Source organism: Suricata suricatta, chromosome 5 (genome assembly GCF_006229205.1).
Source record: "Suricata suricatta isolate VVHF042 chromosome 5, meerkat_22Aug2017_6uvM2_HiC, whole genome shotgun sequence".
Lineage (NCBI taxonomy): Eukaryota > Metazoa > Chordata > Mammalia > Carnivora > Herpestidae > Suricata > Suricata suricatta.
The window spans coordinates 150,497,451-150,516,370 of record NC_043704.1 but is presented as its reverse complement, the minus strand read 5'-3'; the positions used below and the strand labels follow the sequence as shown (position 1 = coordinate 150,516,370).

At 40.7% G+C, this 18,920-nt stretch overlaps 1 protein-coding gene across 1 annotated transcript in view; it reads left to right on the top strand.

Annotated features, from left to right (window-relative positions):
* Positions 1–18,920, top strand: part of LOC115291293 (anoctamin-10) — a 41,717-nt gene that overhangs the window by 14,186 nt on the left and 8,611 nt on the right. Inside the window, exons 5-6 of the mRNA XM_029938781.1 lie at positions 14,578–14,697; positions 16,823–17,392. Coding sequence (XP_029794641.1) covers positions 14,578–14,697; positions 16,823–17,392 — 690 coding nt within the window. The remainder of the gene's footprint in view (positions 1–14,577; positions 14,698–16,822; positions 17,393–18,920) is intronic.

Sequence of the window (18,920 nt, the reverse complement as noted above, 5' to 3'; positions counted from 1 at the left end):
GTCAGTCAGCATTTGAGGGAATCTTGGTTTAAGTCGTTTATTTTTATTTTTCAATTGGAATCTGATTGGCACACAACATCATTAATTTCATGTGTACAGTATTGCAACTGGACATGTATTTATAAAATGATCACCAGGATCCATCCAGTTACCATCTGTCACCATAAGGTTATTACAGTATTATTGACCATATTCCATGCACCGGACTTGACACCTCTGTGCCGTACTAATTTTATAACTGGAAGTTTGTACCTCTTAACTCCCTTCACCTATTTCTCCCATCCCTTGACTCCTTTCCCCTCTGGCAACCACCAGTTTGTTCTCTGTATTTGTAAATCCATTTCTGATTTGTTTGTTCATTTGTTTTACTTTTTAGATTCCACAAATAAGTGAAATCATATGGTATTTGTCTTTTTCTGTTTAACTTATTTCACATACCACAGTACTCTCTTGGTCCATCCATGTTGTTGCAAATGGCAGGATTTCAGTCATTTTTAATTTAATTTAATTTTTTTCTTATTTTGTTGGATTGAATCTGCATTTTACTTTTTGCCTAAGTCTTTTGTCAAATAAGTCAGGCAGAGAAGAACAGATACCATATGTTTGCACTCATAGGTCTAACAGGAGAAACCTAACAGAGGACCATGGGGAGAGGAAGGGGGATAGAGAGCTGGGGAGAGTGAGGGACAAAAATCATGAGAGACTACTGAATACTGAACACGAACCATGGACTGAAGGGGGAGGGAGAGGGAGGGAGGGGGTGATGGTCATGGTGGGGGGCACTTGTGGGGAGAAGCACTGGGTGTTATATGGAAACCAATTTGACAGATTATTAAATAAAAATAAAAGAAATAAAGTTTTTATTTAAATTCTAGTTAGTTAACATATAGTGGACTATCAGCTTTAGGAGTAGAATTTAGTGATTTACCACCTATATCTAACACCTCATCATAACAAGTCTAGTCCTTAATACTCATCACCCATTTAGGGCATTTCCCACCCTCCTCCCCTCCAGCAATCCTCTGTTTTCTGTTGTTGAGAATCTGTTAATCTTTGGCTCCCTCTCTCTTTCTTTCCCTTCCCCTATGTTCATTTGTTTCCTAAATTCCATGTAAGAGTGAAATCATATGGTATTTGTCTTTCTCTGACTGACTTAAATTAGCAAAATACTTTCTAGCTCCATCCATGTCACTGCAAATGCAAGATTTCATTCTTTTTGATGGCTGTAATATTCCTGTGTGTGTGTGTGTGTGTGTGTGTGTGTGTGTGTGTGTGTATGTGTATACGTACACCTATGACATCTTTTTTTTATCCATTCAGTAGTCAATGGATTGGACTCTTTCCGTAATTGGGCATTGTTGATAATGCTGTTATAAACATTGGGGTACATGTGCCCCTTCAAATCACTATTTTTGTATTCTTTGGGTAAATACCTAGAAGTGCAATTGATGGGTCCTAGGGTAGTTCTATTTTTAACTTTTTGAGGAACCTCCAGACAGTTTTCTGTAGTGGCGGCACGAGTGTGCATTCTGACCAACAGTAGAAAAGGGTTCTTTCTCTGCCTCCCTTGCCAACATCTGTTGTTTCCTGAGTTAATAATTTTAGCTATTCTGACAGGAGTGAGGTGGTATCACATTATTGCTTTGATTTCTAGTTCCCTGATGATGAGTGATGGTGAGCATCTTTTTGTTTTTTAATATTTATTTTATTTTGAGAGGGAGGGAGAGGGAGAGAGAGAATTCCATGCAGGTCCTGCCCTGTCAGCAGGGCTCTATGTTACTAACGTTGAGATCATGATCTGAGCTGCAACCAAGAGTTGGATGCTTACCCAACTAAGCCACCTAAGTACTCTGAGCATCTTTTTACGTGCCTGTTAGCCATGTGGATGTCTTCTTTGGAAGATGTCTATTCATGTCTTCTGCCCACTTCTTAACTGAATTTTTCAGTTTTGCCTTTTTGGGGGTGTTGAATTTGATACATTCTTATAGATTTTTGGTTACTAACCCTTTATCCAGTATGTCATTTGGAAATCTTTCCTCCCATTCCACAGATTATCTTTTAGTTTTGTTGATTGTTTCCTTTGCTGTGCAGAAGCCTTTTATCTTGATGAGGTACCAGTGGTTCATTTTTGCTTTTGTTTCCCTTGCCTCTGGTGACGTGTCTGTTAAGAAGTTGCTACAGCCAGTGTCCAAGAAGTTGTTGCCTATATTCTCCTCTAGGATTTTGATGTTTTCCTGTCACACATTTAGGGCTTTCATCCATTTAGAATTTATTTTTGTGGATGCTGTAACCAAGGGGTCCAGCTTCATCCTCTTGCATGTTGCTGTCCAGTTTTTCCAACACAGTTCGCTGAAGAGTCTGTCTTTTTTCCCCTGGATATTCTTTCCTGCTTTGTCAAAGATTAGTTGACCGTATAGCTGTGGGTCTGTTTCTGGATTCTCTATCCTGTTCCGTTGATCTGAGTGTCTGTGTTTGGTCCATCCTGTCTTGATGAGTGCAGCTGTGTAATACATAATGCAGCTTCAAGTCTGGGATCGTGATACCTCCCATTTTCCTTTTCCTTTTCAGGATTTCTTTGTCTGTTTGAGATATTTTGTGGTTCCATACACATTTTAGGATTGTTCTAGTTCTGTAAAAAAATGCTGGTGTTATTTTGAGAGGGTTTGCATACATGTGTAGATGGGTTTCAGTAGTAAAGACATTTTAACTACATTTGTTCTTCCAATTCTTGAGCATGGTGTTTTTTTTTTTTTCATTTCTTTGTGTCTTCTTCAGTTTCTTTCATAAGTGTTCTGTAGTTTTCAGCATACAGATCTTTTACCTTTTGGTTAGGTTTATTCCTAGGCATCTTACGGGTTTTGGTGCAGATGTAAATTGGATTGAATCCTTGATTCCTCTTTCTGCTGCTTCATTGTTGATGTATAGAAATGCAACAAATTTCTGTACATTGATTTTGTATGCTGCAACTTTGCTGAATTCATGTATCAGTTCTAGTAATTTTTTGGTGGTGGAGTCTTTCATGTTTTCTTTTTTTAACGTTTATTTATTTAGAGAGAGAAAGCATATGAGAGTGGGGTGAGGGGCAGGATAGAATCTCCAACAGACTCCATGCTATTGGCACAGAGCCCAATGTAGGGCTTGAACTCCTGAACCCTGAGATCATGACCTGAGCCCACGGCAAGAGTTGGCTGCCTAACTGGTTAAGCCACCCAGGTGCCCCTTTCATGTTTTCTACGTAGAGTATCATGTCATTTGTGAATAGTGGATGTTTGACTTCTTCCTTGTCTGTTTTAATGTTTTTTATTTCTTGTTATTGTCTGATTGCTGAGGCTAGGACTTGTAGTGGTAAGTTTAAGAACAGTGGTGAGAGTGTACACCCATGTCTTGTTCCTGACCTCAGAGGAAAAGCTCTGAATGTTTCACCCATGAGGATATTAGCTGTGGGTCTTCCTTAATGGCCTTTATAATTTTGAGGTATATTCTTTCTATCCATAGTTTGTTGAGAGCTTTTTCCAAGAATGGATGGTGTACTTTGCCGAATGCTTTTTCTGCATCTCTTGAGAGGATCCTATAGGTCTTATCCTTTCCTTTATCAATGTGGTGTATCAATCACATTGATTTGTGAATAGGGAGTCATAAATGCACCCTAAGAGTAAATCCAACTTGATCATGGTGTATGATTCTTCTAATGTACTGTTGGATTTGATTTGCTAGTATTTTATTGAGAATTTTTGCATCCAGATTCATCCAGGATATTGGCCTGTAATTCTTTTCAGTGGGGTCTTTGGTTTTGGAATGAAGGTGGTGCTGGCCTTGTAGAATGAATTTGGAAGTTTTCCATCCATTTCTATTTTTTGGAATAGTTTGATAAGAATAGATATTAACTCTTCTTTAAATGTCTGGTAGAATTTCTCTGGGAAGCCATCTGGGCCTGGGTTTTCATTTGTAGGGCGATTTTTTTCATAACTGATTCAGTTTCTTTGCTTCTTATGGGTCTGTTCAGATTTTCTGTTTCTTTCTATTTTGGTAGTTTGTGTGTTTCTAGGAATTTGTCAGTTTCTTCCAGATTGCCCAGTTTGTTGGCATATAATTTTTTATAATATTCTCTTATGATTGTTTGTATTTCTTTGGTGCTGGCTGTGATCTCTCCTCTTTCATTTGTGGTTTTATTTATTTAGTCCCTTTCTCTTTTATCTTTGATATCAAAGTCTGACTAATGGTTTATCCGTTTTATGGATTCTTTCCAAGAACTAGCTCTTAGTTTTGTTGATCTGTTCTCCTGAGGTTTTTTTTTGTTTGTTTCCATATTGTTTCTTTCTACATTAATCTTAATTTCCCTTCTGCTGGCTTTAGCCTTTAATTGTTATTCCTTTTCTACTACCTTTATGTGGACTTTAGGTGTTTTATTTGAGATATTTCTTACTTCTTGAGGTAGGCCTGTATTGCAATATATATATATTTTTTAGGACAGCCTTTGCTGCATCCCAAAAGTTTTAGACTGTCATGTTTTCATTTGCATTTGCTTCTATGGATTTTTTAATTTCTTCTTTAATTTTCTGGTTAGCTCATTCATTCTTTAATAGGATGCTCCTTAACCTCCATGTATTTGTGCTCTCTCCAAATTTATTCTTACCATTGAATTCAAGTTTCATAACGTTAGGGTCTGAAGCTTTGCATGATATTATGATCTCAGTCTTTTTTATACTTGTTGAGGGTTGATATGTGACCCAGGATCTGCCCTATTCTGGTGAGTGTCCCATGTGCGCTTGAAAAGAACATGTAGTTCACAGCTTTAGGATGAAATGTTTTGAATATATCCATTAAGTCAGTGTGTCACTCAAAGCCATTGTTTCCTTGTTGATTTTCTCCTTAGATGAGCTTTCCAGTGCTGTATATGGGATGTTCAGTGAGATTTTTGTATTGTTATCAATGAGTTTCTTTATGTTTGTTATTAATTGATTATTTATATATTTGTTAGATATTCTTGCTGGATAGACCCCTTTATTATGATATAGTGCCCTTCTTCATCACTTTAGTTATGTTCTTTGGTTTAAAATCTAGTTTGTCTGATAGAAGTGTGGCCACTCCATCTTTCTCTTGACATCTGTTAGGATGATCAATGGTTCTCCATCCCTCACTTTGAGTCTGCAGGTATCGTTAGATCAAAAATGAGTCTCTTGTAGGCAGCATATTGAGGAGTCTTGTTTTTTTATCCAATCTAATACTTTTTGTCTTTTGATTAGAGCATGTAGTCCATTTACATTCAGGGTGATTTTATTTCTATATACACACACTCACAAACACTCACACACACATCTATATACACACACATGTAAGTTCACTGCCATTGTATTACCTGTAAAGTTGGTGTTCCTGGAGTTTTTCTCTTTCCTTTCTAGTCTTTGTTGCTTTTGGTCTCTTTCCCCCTCAAAAATCCCCTTTAATATTTCTTGCGGAGCTGGGTTAGTGGTCAAGATCTCCTTTAGTTTTTGTTTGTCTGGGAAACTTTTTATCTCCTTTTCTCTACTGAGTGACAGTCTTGCTGGAAAGTATTCTTGGCTGTATATTTTTCTCACGCAGCACATGAATATGTCAGCCGCACTCCCTTCAATGGAGAGATCTATTGCTATGATGAATAGTCTTCCTTTGTAGGTTAGGGATTTCTTTTCCCTTTCTGCTTTCATGGTTCTTTCCTTATCTCTGTATTTTGTAAATTTATTGCACTATGTCTTCCTGTTGGCCTACTTTTATGATTTTGATGGGAGTTTGCTGTGCTTCCTGGATTTGGATGTCTGTTTCCTTCCCTAAATTAGGGAAGTTTTCAGCTGTAATTTCTCAAATAAACCTTTTGCCCCTTTTCTCCTCTCTTTTTCTTCTGAGATTCCTATGAAATGACTGTTCTTAAGCTTTAAGGAGTTGCTGAGTTCCCTAAGTCTATATTTGTGATCCAGTATTTTCTTCCCCTCTTCTTTTCAGCTTCATTATTTTCCATAATTTTATCTTCTGATTGTTATCACTGAATTTTATCACTGATTCTTTGCTTTGATTCTTCCATCTTTGTTGTCCTTACATTTAGGCAGTTTTGCATCTTGGTTATAGCATTTTTATTTCAGCCCAACTAGTTTTTAGGTCTTTGACCTCTGTGGGAAAGGACTCCCTGGTGTCTTCTATGCTTTTCTCAAGCCCAGCTAGTATCCTTACGGTTGTTGTTTTAAATTCCGGTGCAGGTGTATTACTTCTGTTTTGATTAGACCCCTGGCTGTGACCTCTTCTGATTCATTCTTTTGGGACGAATTTCTCTGTCTGGGTATCTTGTCCAGGTCTCTGTTTTCTGTGTCAGGAAAGCCTGTTAGGTTTCCCGCTCCTGAGAGTACTGGCTATATTATGAAGCGGTCATACACTGTCCAGGGTTTGGCACTTCAGGAAGTGTCTGTGGTGTGCGCTATGTGCACTCTACTCCTGCTGTTTGGCTGTTCTTCCCCTCAGGTCAGTCCTTTGCAGTGGGGAGTATTTGGACTTGTCCACTGTGTAGTGAGTTTTAATTAGGTATTTTGTGGTCTACCTCTTAAGAGAAGCTAGATCCTATTTCACCTAGAGCTGCAGTTTTGCCGCATTTAATGGTCAGTAGATTTGGTGTGTGCAGGTGATTTGTGGGTTCATTTCTGGCTCTCTGTTCTCTTCCATAGATCTACATGCCTTTTTTGTGTGTGCCATTATCATACTGTTTTGATTACTGCATCTTTGTAGTGTAGTTTGAAAGTTGGGAACATGATACCGTCAGTTTTATTCTTCTTTCTCAAGATGGCTTTGGTTATACAGGGTCTGTGGTTCCATACAAATTTTAGAATTCTTTATTGTAGTTCTGTGAAAAATGCCATTGGTATTTTGATAGGGATTGCATTGAATTTGTAGACTGCTTTGGTTAATATGACCATTTAACAATATTAATTCTTCTAGTCCATGAATATGGTATGTCTTTTCATTTATTTGTTTTATCTTCAGTTTCTTCCATCAGTGACTTACATTTTCAAGAGTACAGGTCTTTTACCCCATTAGTTTAAATTAATCCTTTTTATTTATTCTTTTTGATGAAATTTTAAATGGAATTGCTTTCTTGATTTCTCTCTATAATATTTTGCTATTACTATATAGAAACAGATTTCTGTGTATTATATATTATCCAACTTTACTGAATTCATTCCATCTAATTTTTGTGGATTCTTTAGGTTTTACGATACCGAAGATGTTATCTGTAAATAGTGGTAACAGTTTTACTTCTTCCTTATCAATTTGAATGCCTTTTATTCCTTTTTGCTCTCTGATTGTTGCCGCTAAAATTTCCAGTACTATGCTGAATAAAAGTGGTTCCAGTACTGTGTTGAATAAAAGTGGTGAAGGATGGACCTCTTTGTCTTATTCCTAATCTTGAGTGTGATGTTATCTGTATTTTTTGGTCATATGTGGCTTTTATTACCATGAGGTATATTCTCACTATACACATTTTGTTGAGATTTTTTTACCATAAATGGATGTAAAATTTTGTCAAATCTTTTTCTGCCTTTATTGAGATAATCATATGATTTTTATCCTTCATTTTGTGAATGTGGTGTATCACATTGATTTGAGGATATCGAACCATCTTTGCATCCCTTAAATAAATTCCATTTGATTAGGATGTGTGATCCTTTTAATGTATTGTTGAATTTGGTTTTCATTTTGTTAAGGATTTTTGCATACTGGCCTGTGATACTGGCTTGTGATTTTCTTTTTTTTGTAGTATCTTTGTCTGGTTTTGGTATCAGGGTAATGCTGGTCTCATAGAATTCATTTGGAAATGTTTCTTTTTCTTCACAGTTTTGGAATAGTTTTAGAAGGATTGATACTAACTTAAAATTTTTTTTTAATGTTTATTTTTCAGAGAGAGAGAGAGAGAGAATGAGTGGGGAGGGGGAGAGAGTGAGGGAGGCAGAATCCAAAGCAGGATCCAGGCTCTGAGCTATCAGCAACAGAGCCAGATGCAGGGTTTGAACTCACTAACTGCGAGATCATGATGTGAGCCAAAGTCAGATGCTTAAATGACTGAGCCACCCAGATGCCCTGATACTAACTTTTCCTTACATGTTTGGTAGAATTTACCAGTGAAACTGTCTGGTCCGAGACTTGTTTTTGGAAGTTTTTGGATTACTGATTCTGTTTCATTACCAGTAATCAGTCAGTTCAGATTATCTCTTCCTAGTTCACTCTTCTCTGTAGATTGGATGTTTCCAGGAATTTATCAATTTCTTCTTCTAGCATATAACTGTTGGTAGTAGTTTCTTAAAATCTTTGTAATTTTTATGGTCACTATTTCTTCTTTCCACCCTCTCTTCCTTTCTTCTTTTCCTTCTTTTTTTTTTTTTTGATGAAGCTGGTGTATCAATTTTGTTTGTCTTTCTAAGGAACCAGCTACTGATTTAATTGATCTTTACTATAATTTTATAAGTCTTCATTTCATTTATTTCCACTTTGATCTTTATTATTTTCTTCCTTCTATTAACTTGGGGCTTTGTTCTTCTTTCTCCATTTTATTTAGGTGTAAGGTCAGGTTATTTGAGGGCTTTTTTGGTTTCTTGAGGTAGGCCTCTACTGCTATAAACTCACTCTTAGAGCTGCTTTTGCTGAGTCTCATTGACTTTGGAATGTAGTGCTTCCATTTTCATTTGTCTCAGGATATTTTTTTATTTCCTCTTTGATTTCATTGGTTGTTTATTATAGTTGATTTATACTTTTATACCTTTGTGGTCAGAAAAGATGTTTTATATGATTTCTACCTTGAATTGATTGAAACTTGTTTTGTGCCCTACCCTGTGATCTATTTTGTTGAAAGTTCCATGTGAACTTGAAAAGAATGTGTGTTCTGCTGGTTTGGGATGGAATTTTTTGTATGTATCTGTTGAGTCCATCTGATTTAATGTGTCAAAAACCATCTTTTTTGTTGTTTTTGTTCTGTTTTTTTATTGACTTTCTGCCTGTGTGATCCATTTGTTGATGTAAGTGGGGCATTAAAGCCCCCTACTATTATTGTATTATTGTCAGTTTCCCTTTTAGTCTGTTAATATTTGCTTTATATATGTAAGAGCCCCCATGTAGGGTGTGCTGCTATTTACAATTGTTATATCCTCTTGTTGGATTGATTTTTTAATTATGTAATTCTTCATCTATTATAGATTACGGTCTGTTTTGTCTAATAGAAATAGTGCTACCCTGGCTTCCTTTTCTTTTTTCTTTTCATGGAATATCTTTTCTCATCGCTTTACTTTTAGTCTGTATGTGTCTTTAGGTCTGAAGTGAGTCTCCTTTAGACAGCATATGGATGGATCTTGTTTATTTATCCATTCAGTCAGCCTGTATCTTTTGGATACACTTAGAACACTTAACCCTTTTATATTTAAATTACTGATTGATGAGTATGTACTTACTGTCATCTTGTGAATTGTTTTTGGGTGTTTTTGTACTTGTTCCATGTTTCTTCTTTTCCTCCTTTCTCTTGTAATTTGATGACTTTCTTTAGTGTTATGTTTGAATTCCTTTTTATTTTTTGTGTTTCTGTTACAGGTTTTTGGTTGGTGATTACCATGAGGTTCACACAGAATGCTCTCTGTATATAGCAGTCTAAGTTGATGGTTGCTGAAGTTTGAACACTTTCTAAAAGCACTACATTAAAAAAAATTTTTTTTAATGTTTTATTTATTTTTGATACAGAGAGAGACAGAGCATGAGAGGGGGAGGGGCAGAGAGAGAAGGAGACACAGAACCGAAAGCAGGCTCCAGGCTCTGAGCTAGCTGTCAGCACAGAGCCCAACGCGGGCTCGAACCCAGGAACGTGAATTCTGACCTGAGCCGAAGCCGGAGGCTTAACCAACTGAGCGACCCAGGCGCCCCTAAAAGCACTACATTTTACTCTCTCCTCTCCCTGTTTTATGTTTTTGACATCATACTTTGCATCTTTTGATCTTGTGTATCTCTTAACTGTCATAGACATCGTTTATTTTACGACTTTTGTCTTTTAACCTTCATACTATTCTTGTAAGCAGTTAATCTACCACCTCTACTATATGCTTGCTGTTACAGTTAGAGTTTTTTCTTTCTTCTTTCAAAATTTTCTTACTTCTCGTTGGGGCCTTTTCTTTTCTACTGAAAGAAGTCCCTTTCACATTTCATGTAAAGCTGGTTCAGTGGTGAACTCTTTTGTCTGGGAACTCTTTATCTCTAGTTAAATCCTGAATGATAGCCTTGCTGGGTACAGTGTTTCTCTCTGTGGGTTTTTCCTCTCAGCACTTTGATTATGTCATGTCATTCCCTTCTGATCTGCAAAGTTTGCTGAAAAATCAGCTGATAGTATTATGGGTGTTCCCCTGTATGTAACTAGTTGCTTCTCTCCTGCTGCTTTTCGTATTTTCTCTGTCATTTCTGACATTTAATTTATTTTGTGTCATGGTATGGACCTCTTTGGGTTCATCTTGTTTGGGGCTTGGATGTCTGTTTTCTTGCCCAGGTTAGGAGGTTTTCAGCTGTAATTTCTTCAAAGAAGTTTTCTGCCCCTTTTTCTTTCTTCTTCCTAGAATGTCTGTCATGCAAATGTTAGTACCTTTAATCTTAAGGTCCTGAAAGTCTCTTAAACTATCCTCAGCTTTTGAAATTCGTTTTTCTTTTTGCCATTCAGCTAGGCTCATTTCCATTACCCTGTTTTCCAGATCGCTGATCCATTTTTCTGCATGCTCTAATCTGCTATCGATTCCCTCTAGTGTATTTTTCAACTCAGTTATATTCTTTGGCTCTGGTTCTGTGTGTGTGTGTGTGTGTGTGTTCTCTTGAGGTTCTTGCTGTGTTCATCGATTCTTCACCTGAGTTTAGTGAGCATCTTCATGACCATTACTTTGTACTCTTTATCAGGTAGACTGTTTATCTCTTTGTCATGAGTTTTCTGGGGTTTTGTCATGTTCTTTCATGTGGAACATAGAAGTCCTCTGTCTCCTCACCTTGCCTCTGTTTCGGTCTGTGTGTAGTAGGCAGGGCAGCCACACCTCCTGGTCTCGCGGGAGAGGCCTTCTGCAGAAGGTGTACTGTGGGGCCCACAAGTGCCTTCTCCCACTGGTTAGCAGAATCTGGAGCTCCAGTGGTGTCCTTTGTGGGTTCCTTCCTGTTCTGGCTGAGCTGCAACTGCTGTGGGCCCATGGTGGGTGAGGGCCCCTTTAGGGGAGTGACAGTTAAGGCGGAGGCGACCCGTGAGTGTGGTTAGGTGGGAGCCACTTTAGGGGGAGCCTGCCAAGGTGAGGAGGGGTGAGTGGGGCAGGTCTGCAGGGGAACGTGCGAGTGGGGCAGGCAGTACCAGCATGGTCAGTGGAGAACCAGAACTGGTTTTCAGAGTGCCTGGGTGGCTTCGTGGGTTAAGCATCTGACTCTTGATTTCGGTTTGCATCATGATCCATTTGTGGGGTCCAGCCCCGCATTAGGCTCTCATTGACAGTGCAGATCTGCTTTGGATTTTCTGCCCCTCTTTCTCTCTGCCCTTCCTCTGCTCATGCTTTCTCTCTCTCTCTCTCTCAAAAATACATAATAAACTTAAAAAAGAAAGTAGGGTTTCTCCCCAGTACTAGGCGCCTGCCACTGCTTCATTCATGGAGAAGGTTCCGCCGTCCCCGGCACCTCTGGCACATGCCCTACGGTTAGGTATTACATCTCCTCATGTATGGCCCAGGTGCTTTTCAGACAGCTGCTTCTGCACTGGGTCTTGGAGCGAGTGTGTGCCTGTGTCTGTTAAGAGTAGAGTCTCGCCTTCCTAGAATCCTCTGGCTCTCCTGGGATTAAGCCCTACTGATTTTCAAAGCCAGACCTTTTGGGGGCCCACCTTCCTAGTGCTGGTCCCCAGTGCCAGTTTGCCCCATGTGGGGCTTAGCCCCTCGCTCCCCAGGGAGGACCTCCCTGCCTGTGATGTCTCTCCCACTTATGGGGTGCCATGCTGGGGGCGTGGGTCCTGATCAGACCACTTCCCTGCCGATCCCACACTTCTGGATGTGGATTTTTCTTTATAGCTAGACAGGATCTGTTCTGCTGGTGTTCAGGCCATTCTCAGAGAGAGGTGTTCTATATGTAGTTGTAGCCTTGGAGAGTCTGGGAAGAGGGGAGCTCAGGGTCCTTCAATCTGCCATCTTGGTCCTCCTGGGAAGCAGTGGTTTCTTTCCTTAAATAGGCCTGCAGAGCATCATATTTTCCTCTGAAGCTAAGGGTCATTTTAATTACATTCTTAGCTGACAAGAGAAAGTTAAAGGATTAAAAGAAAGACCTCTATTTTTAGAAGCCGAAATTGGAACCATGCTCTTGGCATTGATGGCAAAGAGGAGCCTGGTAATTTAGGACATGAGGCTTGATATTCTCTCTGGGTCCTTCAGTTCACGGTCCTATTTTTAGAAGTAGCTGGTTTTTATGCCTGCCTAGAAAGTCGTCTCTAGCAGAATGTACTCAGTTGTGTAAAAAGAACTTAGACATAGTAAAATAATTTAGATGTTGTCAGTTTACAGTTGAATAACTTGAAAGGATCACAATGGAAGAAAGAATAAGGTACAGTTGTGCATGCTCAAATAAGATACGGGTCAGAACCACTGTGGGTGACTGACTTCATGTGAGCTGAAGAAAAATCCTCTGAAACACTTCAGAATAAAAATATTGAAAAACGGATTTGTAGCACCAGTGGCTAATATAACATAAACATGTAGCTTTCCCCCCTAATTAATGTGTCTGTGCATATTTTGAGTGTATGCCTTATTTAGTCATTAAGGATTTCATCACAATGCTAGCTTTTTAAGACTTTTTTTAAAAATAACATGTGAGATATAATTGTAAGAATCATATATTAAGAATTTTCCTTTCATGACCCAGACTTTTTCCTAGTTTGGTATCACATCTCTCCTGTTTAGTGCTCTTTGTTCTTTTCTAAGAAATTAGCTTTACTTTCAAGTTACTCTGAAGATTTCATGGTAGGGCACCGGTCTTGAGAACACTCTCGGTTACATGTAGTATTTCGACATGACAAACAGCAACATTTGTTTTTTCCGCTGCTGGGGACATTCTTTTGCCGTCTTCCGTGAGGGGCCTGTTGCCTAATAGGCTCGTCACTTGCCTTGGTGACAAGGTGGATAGGAGACCAGGGAGGCGGCCCTTGGGAGAGCTGAGCCGATGAGCCTCCAAGAGCTCAGAGCTTGTCACTGGATGCAGACGGCAGAGCATCTTTTCTTTCTGCAAACCCCGACTTAGAACCAGAGATTCTTCCAGGGACTTGTGTGGAAAGCGCTCCATCTCCCCACATACCGGAGTCCCCAGGTGTGCTGAGCACACTTCCTGGTAAGGCTTGAAGACCAGCCACCCCGTGAGTCACTCTAAGTGTGTGGAGGAGAGGGCGCGCCCTTTCATTTCTTATGACCGGGGGTGTTGTCTTCGGTCAGATCATACCAGTCAGCTGAGTGAGGAAAGTACGGTTTTATTTGACTTTGACATTTGCTGTTTGTAAACATAAACCTTTGTTACCAGATTAGAAAGGATCATAATGATCCTGCAAATACTCAATATGAACAAGAATGAAAGGCACTGAACATGGTCTGACCTTCACTTTGGTGGGAGGGACAGATTGGTAAAGTCTTTCTAGGGGCAGTTTTATAGTAGATGATAAATTTAAAATACATGTGCTCTTGGACCCAGCAATTCTACTTCTAAATGCACATGAGAAAAGAGTGGGCAGGTGGGAAAAGATATGTGTATAACAATATTAACCGTTATAATAGCAAAGCAAAAAGGGAAAGAAACAAGTATTTTTCAATGGAGTATTGAATTACAGCACTTACACAAGAGAATATTATGATACCATTAAAAAGGACATTTCATATTTGTAGGTATTGGCATTGAAAACCATTTATTACACACTACTACATGAGAAAAGATTACAGAGCACTGTGTGTAGAATGATCCAACTTTTGTTTCTGTGATATACGTTGGTGGGTGTGTTTTCAAGTCTGATACTGCATGAAATTGCTATTTACCCTGGTTATTTTTGTGGGAGGAAGAGAATAACTGGGGTCTCTCCAGTTCTAACGTGCATTTCTGTATGGATTTAAATTTGACATGACCTTGTATTGCTGTCATAGTTAAAATAGTCAAGATATTTACATTGTGAAGAACAAAAGAATATATGCCTTCCGAGTAGTAGGCAGTGTGAATGACACGGACCTTTGTGTAGCACTCCTTCCTTCCTGGGCTGTCCTCACAGCATTGGAAAAAGCATGTTGTGGGACGCCTGGGTGGCTCAGTCTGGAAGCGTCTGACTTTGGCTCAGGTCATGATCTTGTGGTTTGTAGGTTCAAAGCCCCCATCAGGTTCTGTGCTGCTAGCTTAGAGCCTGGAACCTGCTTTGGATTCTGTGTCTCCCTCTCTCTCTGCCCCTCCCCTGCTCATGCTCCATCTCAAAAACAAACAAAGAAACAAAAGTCCATTGTGTCCTGAGCAACCTCAGATCTGTGTTATGTAGCTTGGCACATTTTCCCTTTGCAGTGAGAAGATTACTCACTTCCGGCATCGTGACTCAGGTGTTCCCACTGCATGACCATGAAGCCTTGAAGAAGCTGGAGGACACCTGGTACACTCGGTTCACCTTCAAGTACCAGCCCCTCGGTAGGTGTCGGTGCTTGCTCTCGTAGCCAAGCGTGGGAGGTCATGATTTCAACCGTGGTGTTTTCTCTCTTGGGTAGATGTTTAACGTTGCTGGGCGAGGCTCACCAGCTGCGTGTGGGCAAAAATCGGGGTTGGAAAGGAGGGTTTACAGGACGTGGTTAGTAATCCATTTCTAACTCCATTTCGGATGGACTGAATTACAAGCTTTCCCTAATTTTCACCAACAACACAGGCAATTTGGAGCGGCCTTCATCAGTACACATCAGAGTTGGAAGTAGAACAGATTTTATAAGAATTTCATTTGACTATGAAAATTTTGTATACAAAAATTTGTTTTTTAGAGCTGATAATTAGAGCTGTCTGTGATCATTCTTAGGGGCAGGCTAGCACGCCTAAACATATTTTGAGGTAAAGTTTGTAGGTATCTTGGTGTGCATTACTGAATCTATCCATTTTCTCTGAGTACAGTTCTAAGAGTAACCATTAATTTACTTGGTATATGTTGGTCATTACTGTGTGTAAACTGACATCATTGTGGATGTTCAGATTTCTGGGTTTAGTTATGTTTTTTAAGCATAAGGATTATATTAAGTTAAAAGATTTTACCACAAGCATTGCTATCATGTTTTCTTAAAGGAAATTTTTTCTTTGATCCTGTTTAAAGGATTCCCTCTAAAATAATTTTATTTCTAATTTCCAATCCTAACAGCTACTATAATATTGTAACAATGACCAAAAATTTGTTTTTAAAATTTGTGAAAGTGCATTTTGAATTTTTTCTTGTATCCTTGAAAGGGAAAGTTTGTTTTTGATAGTTGTAGGTAATACACTAGCATTTTGTACTTTGTGTTACACTTAATGATTTTTTTTCACTTTGTGTGGCACTGGGTACAGTAAGTTTAAGGATTGCCTCTAGGGCTTGTGAGTGACAGCATCCAGTAGCTTAATTAGAAAGGGAGGGGAATAGTGAGTCTATGGTGAAGGCTGAGCATGGCTGTGGTAGACGGTGTGAGGTTTTGGACTGGGGAAGCTGCTGGGGCACGGGCAGATCTTGACCTTCCCCTTAAGATCTAGAGAGGGGAGTCATGTGATTTGGAGCCTGGGGGCAGGAGCACCTTTTTTGGTTTTTCATTGTTTGGCTATCCTTTAGCGTGATTCAGATTAGAGGTGGCCCTATCATATCGACTGTTGTAACATGCTCCTGCATTAGTTAGAAGAATGAGGTTAGGGGGAAATGGCTTATCCCAGTTTATTCTGACCCACCTCCATCGACCGATCTGACACATCATCTTAAAAGAAAAAAGTTGTAACCGCATGTAATTAACCAAGACATGACAGCCCCATCACTGCACCCCCTCAGCCGCCGCATCCCGCCCTAGTGCCAGTGCAGGACGCCTCTGCAGCCCTGGCACTTACTCGAGTAGATGCGCCTGGCGAAGGGTGATAGTGTTCGCGACCCCCTTGGCATCAGCTTGTGTCGAGTTCACGGAATATTAACAGTGATGTTTGTCCCTTCTCTTGCCCGGGGCTTGTTTGCAGGTACACGTGTCCCATGGCAGTTCTAGAAGTTCTAGACTGTTGTTTTGTGCTTTGAGTAACTTTTCTGCTGTGCGTTGAAAAAATCTGCCGTGATATATCGATGAAGATGTGTTATTTTTGGATAGTGGGAGCAGAGACTGTGGATGGGGAGTCTCCATTGAAAAGAACATTTATAGCTGTGACAGTAAAGTGGGAGAAAGGGGGGAAGAATACATTTAAAACCTCAAATTAAAATGGCTCAATGGCTATGGCTGGATTTAAATTAGGACTTCGGAGATTGGGACTGGCCCGGAGGTGGGGTCTCCTTTGGGAAGAAGGCATCCATCAGATAAGGCGGCAAAGGGAAGGCAGACCCAGGATGCCCATCAAAGCGGCCCCAGCAGCCGTGGCCGGGGCTCTGCACTGGGGAGAGCCACAGGCTTGCTGTCCAGATGAGGGGGGTCTTTGTGTCTCATGCAAGGCGGGTTGACCATCGCACGCTGGTGGGGGGATGAGGGTATTAAGTGATCCCCACTTAACTAGAACAACAAATGGTGAACGTCTTTGGTAGTCTGTGCTTAAGGTCTTTTTTTCCTTTTTATTGTAGATGATATTCGTGGCTACTTTGGGGAAACAATTGCTCTCTACTTTGGATTTTTGGAATATTTCACTGTTGCCTTAATCCCCATGGCAGTCATTGGGTTACCTTACTACTTATTTGTATGGGAAGACTATGACAAGTATGTGGTCTTCGCCTCCTTCAACCTCATCTGGTCCACCGTGATCCTGGAAGTGTGGAAGCGTGGGTGTGCTACTATGACCTACAGGTGGGGGACGCTCGTCATGAAGAGACAGTTTGAGGAGCCCCGGCCAGGATTCCACGGGGTCCTGGGTATCAACCCAGTCACTGGCAGGAAGGAGCCTGTCTACTCCAGCTACAAGAGGCAGTTGCGCATTTACCTGGTCTCTCTGCCGTTCGTGTGCCTCTGTCTCTATTTCTCTCTGTACGTCATGATGATTTACTTTGACATGGAGGCCTGGGCCTTGAGTCTGCACGAGGATAGCGGATCCGAGTGGACCAGTGTCGTGTTGTATGTGCCCAGCATCATCTATGCCATCGTGATTGAGATCATGAACCGCCTCTACCGATATGCTGCTGAGTTTCTGACCTCATGGGGTAAGAGTTGATGCTGGTATTTATGGTTTATTTGCCTGTCAGAACTGTCGCTTGCGTCATAGGATTCCTCTCACTGCTAGTTGGCAAAGCGGAGAGGTGTTGCTCTGGGTGCGCTGTGAGGCCTGGGGGCGGTTCACGGGTGTCGTGGGCTCTCATGCTCTCGGCTCCTGATTATGGCGGCCCTCACAAAGTGATAGTGCCCCGGGTGCCCTGCCAGCTCTGTCCACGGCGGCTCATCGTCACCTCCTCAGGACATTGTGAAATGGAGGTTATTTCACTGTCTTGAGGGAGGAAGACACAGAGAGTTAGCAGGATGCAGACAAATTGTAGAGCCAGGCTCCCCCAGCCTCTGTGTCCAGAACCTGTGATCCCGATGCCATAATTTTGTATTTTCTGTTGAAGGTAAAGTAGAGTGGGTTATCTTCAGATACTTTAGCCAAATGAACAATGTCTGGTATCTGGAAACCGATTGTTTAGTTGTTTAGAGCACCGAGGATTGCCGTTGGCTTTGTGTAGCGGGTAGTATGTGTCTGTGGTAAAAGGAACTGGTCATAGTTTAAAAATGCTCTTGATAGGCCATTCGCTCCTCACTCATTCAAACAAGGAAATATGCAAAGTGATTTCCTATGAAGGAGTCTGTGCTTTAATTTCAGGGACCACGAAGGTGTTTTAAATTACTTTTATCAGTCATGTAACAACTACTGTTTATTGAGTCTTTCCATGTGCTATTACTGGATTAAGGTTTTGTTTTATTTATTATCCTGACAGTGGTCCTGGGAGAAGGGGGGAATCGGCCTGTTTCGTAGGCCAGGAGGCTGAGTATCAGGAGGGGTTGTGACTTGCCCAAGGACAGACAGTGGCTGAATACCTGGGCTGGGGTTCCGGTACAGGCGAGCCCAACGCTGCCTCGCTGCAGGATGACACTTCTCTTCAGAATGTTCTTTGTTTTTTCCCTGCTGTCCCAGGCCAGTGCTGTGGCTCCTTTCCCCAGTTCAGGATGGAAGTTTGTGTTGCCCCTTAAGTTAATCCTTGTGAGGTGCCTGTGCAGACACTTTATTGCCCTCTTTAGAGGTAGCTGTCAGTCTAATGTGACCACTTACTCAGGGTCCTTTTCTGGGTGGCGATCTATGAGATCATTTGCCCATACTTCCCATGTTTCTTTGTTGCAGTAATACTTTAAAATTAATTTCAGGGGTGCCTGGGTGGCTCAGTTGGTTAAGCATCCGACTTTTGGTTTTGGTTCAGGTCATAATCTCACTGTTTGGGAGTCTGAGCCCTGCATCAGGCTGTGCTGATGGCATAGAGCCTGCTTGGGATTCTTTCTCTCTCTACCCCTACCCCCTCTCTCAAAAACAAATAAATAAACATTTCAAATACAGTAAAAAATAGTAATTTCAGAACACAGTGCTCTGGTAGTACTGTGGAAAATGTGTCCTAATCTTAGTTTCTTCCCGTGTGATGTTCTTGTGGGTAAGTGGTAGCCATGATTGACAGTGTGGCACGTTTACTCCCTGAGGCTCCATTGCCC